At 33.7% G+C, this 5,245-nt stretch overlaps 1 protein-coding gene across 1 annotated transcript; it reads right to left on the bottom strand.

The window, feature by feature from the left end:
• Positions 1–3,610, bottom strand: LOC108762470 (gephyrin). The gene is made up of 8 exons (XM_018509488.1): positions 3,497–3,610; positions 1,774–2,166; positions 1,457–1,523; positions 1,245–1,383; positions 885–1,160; positions 636–769; positions 367–557; positions 1–292 (listed from the first exon to the last, which is right to left on the bottom strand). Exons 1-8 carry the CDS (start codon positions 3,608–3,610, stop codon positions 74–76), a joined length of 1,533 nt encoding a protein of 510 aa, XP_018364990.1. The 3' UTR covers positions 1–73.
• Between the last annotated feature and the right edge of the window lie 1,635 nt (positions 3,611–5,245).

The following is a 5,245-nucleotide window of genomic DNA, read 5'->3' as shown; positions in this document are numbered from 1 at the left end:
ATAATTATATATAACTAAATAACGCAAATGTATGCAAATGTCCTACTAGTCGATCAGGAATATCTTAGATTTTTCAGCCGAGAAACATCGTTGGTACGAATGCTGCATCTAATATCGGCTGATTTGGCGAACACGATGGCAACTTTAGAAGCGCATTATCCTTTTGATAGTTCATTACATTTTGATATTGATTTTGTAAGCAGTAAGTTCTCGGAAACATTTCTGTCTCCATCCAGCGTAATGTTGTCCAGGAAAATTTCGGACGCGAATGCAGCTCGTGTTTTGTATTTATCTATAAAGTTATAACAGTAAGTATCAATGAATACGTCTCTTCCTGTATATGAGATGCAAGAACCCAAGTCTTACGCAAGCCTGTATGCTAATTGGCTTTGTCAAGTAACTGCAATACATTTCGTTCGGAAATGGCAGAAACAATACATGCCTGACAACGGAAACAGTTGTGGGATTTGCCGACATGCATAGGAAAAACTTCATTTTATGTTTGAACGTGCACGTTGCAAACATTGTCGATTTTCCTGGTTTCATCTCCACGCGACCTAAAAAAAAGAATCCTTGAGCAAAAAATGTGTTATCATAGGATATTAATCAATGATTAATATAAGAAGAAAAAATACCGAAATGTATCATTGCGTTAAAATATGCCTTTAAGATAGGCTTCAATAGATCTTTGTCATTTGTATGGCCCATTATTACGAGTATATCCACTTTGTCTAAAGCGTTCTTAATTTTATTGACCATATCATCCAACCTACGAGAGCGTGATCATTAAATTAATTAAGAGCTGCAACCATGTTAATTATTCATAAACCAAATCGTGTCTTATAGTGATTAGAAGAATCACAATAAATTTCGATTACATTTACTTGTGAGCAGAAATTCCTAAGTCCTCCGGATCATAATTATTCTTCTTCAATAACGAGGACACAATTATCCTGTTGCAGTCGTAGATGCGTCCTAGAATTAATGTGTTTCCAGGCTCTTTCAATTCGCTACTGATAGATAGCAGACCTACAGATGGAATTTGAATGACTGGAACTGAATTTATGTCACATAATGTCAAAATGCCCAGTTCCGCTAATCCGATACGAGCGAATTTATTGCAAATGCATTGGGCGCGTTGCATCTCGCAGCTAGCGTTTCTTCGAAAATAAATGAATTACTTCGTGATAATGGAACAAAACGTACTTTGAGCAGCATACAATAAACGGACTGCCTTTGTATACCTAATATTCTCGTTTTTTTTTAGGGCTACTAAAACTTCAATTTGGTATTCTTTGTCGTCGATATTAAAATAATCATCGTCATTATGGCTGTATTCTTCCAATATCTTTGTATTCTCTAATGTTACAACTGCCGTTGCTCCTGCAATCGCGTATAAAAGCAGTAATTAATCCTTCATTATTAGAAGAGTAATTCGCAGTTGTATTGTTTTTACCATTAGGTATGGGTTCTCCACTTCTCACTCGCACGCAGGTGCCAGGTATGATCGAAATCTCTGCGAACTGGAAAAGAAACGGAGTCTTATAAAGATTTAGCTTGACGGACTACTGAGTTTTCTGACTAACTTATAATTGATAACTAATTCAATCGGCAGAATTGCTTTCTGCAAAATTTCTAATTGTACAATTATAGCCTCCCATGATCTCTAATATTCCTTTTCACGTTTCAGGCAACATAGAAAAATTAATAATCCAAATATTAACGGTCGAAATGCGAGTCACCATTTGTTAATCAGAGTTTGGTCAGTCTTACCGTGGGATGTGCTTTCAATACTCTTCTTATGCCCTTCCCGTCGCTGGCTAATATCGCGTATCCACGTTTAGCAGAAATGTTACAAAGCGGCACATTTACAGAGGAATATATTTTATTTGCCAGTATTCTGCCATAGGCATCTTTTATTTGAATATTTTCTTCTTTTGCGAGATGGAATTTGTTTACTATAAGACGTATCATATATAATGCCTCTTCCACTGGCAACATAAGTTGATTCCTTTGTTTCTTATAAATATTCTTCGCTATTAACATATTTTTCTGTTGGGATTCAATTACGCGTGTACGTTTTGTGGAAATTTGCCTTGTTCTTCCGAGCGAGGAAGGTATTTTACTGGTTTTTTCTTTAAGGAAGGTATTTTGTCGTTTTTTTCTCTTGGGACACATTGCAAAGATAACGACTTATCAGAAATATCGTTGTTACTATTATTACAAAACGTCTCATCAGAACCACGATTTTCGGCGGAATTACAAATTTTTTTATCTTGTACAATATGCATCAAGCGCATTATTGGGAGTATCAAGGATGCATAGGATTCACGTCTCTCAAGATTATTGCGTTTGCAACGGAGTCACATATACTAATAATAAGTTTGTCCTTTCGTATTCCACATATACGCCTCGAGACAGTCGATCTTTAATATAATTGAGATGTAATAATTTGCATATAAAATAAATGTACTAAAAATAAATCATGATTTGATAAATTATAATTCAATAATATGCAATTAGAATTATGATTATGTTATATCCAGGGGTGGTTTGACACACTTTTATTTAAAACATAGTATTTGTAAATGTAATATAAGTATATTTTATATTTTGTATAATTATTTTATACAAGCGGAGGCTATGAAAGTATCATATATTTTGTATTTAAAATCGAAAAATTGAAAGTTTTTTGTATTTTGTAATTTAAATAATAAGATTGATTGACACACACACATGCGCGCGCGCGCAAACCACACACGCGCGCGCACACACAATCTTAGTATTTGAAATATTATATAAAATATAATTTCCCAAAAAATTTATCATGCACGAATATGTACAAATATGTATAAACATAGGTATATAAATATTCATATATTATATATATAAACATGTATAAAATAATAAAATTCATAATCATATATGAAATATGTCCATATATATTTATATTTTTTGATCGTTTATTTGAGAAACTCAATTAATACTAGAAATTTAACTGCCTATTACGGTCGGAGCTGAATCTTCGTTGCTTTTTAATAATTCAATCTTGAATTACTAATATATAATATATATGTATTAAGCATCATATATTATAAAGATGTTAATATATAAAAACTGTTAATAAATTTATTAAATTGCTTGTCAATTTAATTCGCGATTACTAAAGTAGTTTTAATTGCGTTTATTTAGTCTGGAAAAACAATTCGGCACGCAGTTAGAAAAAGACTACAATATGGTATATATGCAAGTACATATACAGGGTGTCCCATTTTAAATAATGTATAGGAATATCTCGGATAGTAAGCATTTTGGAGGAAATTTATTTATACAAAAGTTGTAGGGTACAGACAAGGCTAACTTATGGTGACCTTGACCTTGACCTTGACGATGACCTTCAAGGCCATTTCAATATCAAGTCAATTTTTTCAAATGGAACCCCTTATTTTTTAACCCGGAAGTGGAAAGAGCGGAAGATTTTACGTCCGAATATGACCTTGACCTTGACCTTCACCGCTACATTCAAGTGCTCCTTCACCGCTCCATGGTGAGGTTCTATAGTTCTTTTCGGTTTGTGTCCGTTAATTTGGACCTCCCTGTCGGCCAGCATGGTTGAACCTGAGCTGATGTAGTCCGAACGGATCGTAAGCCACAACACCCCCACCATGAGAAGATGGACACATGGGGGCACCCAGCCAGTTAAGGCAAGATAGAGGAGTCACCCAGCCAGTTAAGGCAAGATAGAGGAGTCACCCAGCCAGTTAAGGCAAGGTCGAGTATCGTCTAGTTATCAACCTCAAGATTTAATGTCTAACCTCATGTTAAAGTCCACTCCATAAGCAAATTTATCTAACTAAATGTTCAAATAATTGACCATTATTATCAAGGCATAACTGAATGCGATTTTGAAAACTTCTAATGGTTGCAAGAAGAACATTTCTTGGAATGTTGCGACATACGTTTGTTATGCGTTCCATCATATTTTGTCTTGTGGTGGGTGCTTCAGCGTAGACAATATTTTTCAGAAAGCCCCACAAAAAAAAGTCTAAATTAGACAAATCCGGAGACCTCGGACTCCACTCTACAAATCCACCACGTCCTATCCATTGATTCGTAAATCTGATATTTAAATAGTCACGAACTAGCCTGACATAATGAGGAGGTGCACCATCTTGCTGAAACCACATGCGGACTCTCGTGTGTAGATCAACATTTTCGAGCAATTTCGGTAATTCATTTATTAAAAATTGTAAATAGTTGTGATTATTTACATTTTCGTCGAAGAAATAAGGTCCAATCAAATTTTCATTGACAATACCGCACCATACGATCAAACTCCAACGTTGCTGATGATTCACTTCACGATGCCAATGAGGATTTTCTACAGACCAATAATGGCAATTGTGCCTCCCAGTAAACATTAGGACATTCTATGTATGTTCTATGTATATACATATATGGATGTTTTATGTTCTATGTACATACATGAAAAGTGAAAAGTATATAAATTACATATTCTATGTATGTGAAATAATTACCACATGTATGTTCATGGAATGTCTAGTGCACGTACATAGGTATATTTTAAAAATGTTCGAAACATATGTTAAAATATACCTGTGTACATGCACTAGACATTCCATGAACATACATGTGGTAATTATTTCACATACATAGAATATGTAATTTATATACTTTTCACTTTTCATGTATGTACATAGAACATGAAACATCCATGTATGTATATACATAGAACATACATAGAATGTCCTAATGTTTACTGGGAATGGGGATACAATGGATATTAATTTAAGTTTCATGGATATCCAGTGGATATTCATGAATATGAAATAAACCTCTGATGGAGTCAATTTGAAGATACAATGGGAATACAGCAAAAAAATAATTTTTTTTATTTTTAAATGGTGATTATTAATTTTCTGGTTCAATTTGTCTTCAATTTGTATTCTATATATATCTTATGTATTTTATTAATTACAAATTAATTTGGAAAACGCATCGCCGTTGAGATTCGAACCCTGGATCCCTAAATGGTAGCCTAGTATACTAACGCTGAGCTAATCACACGCATGTAATCAAATCATTGTCAACGTACCCATATACTTCTACAATAACTATTTTTAATTTTGTACCTTTACTGGCATATTATTAATACTTAAGAAGATTAGTTGGGAACAAAATCATACGTTGATATTTGTTAAATAAAAACACATTTATGGACATT

The sequence above is a fragment of the Trachymyrmex cornetzi genome, unplaced genomic scaffold (genome assembly GCF_001594075.2).
Source record: "Trachymyrmex cornetzi isolate Tcor2-1 unplaced genomic scaffold, Tcor1.1 scaffold30, whole genome shotgun sequence".
Lineage (NCBI taxonomy): Eukaryota > Metazoa > Arthropoda > Insecta > Hymenoptera > Formicidae > Trachymyrmex > Trachymyrmex cornetzi.
This window is presented reverse-complemented; position numbering and strand designations above follow the sequence as displayed.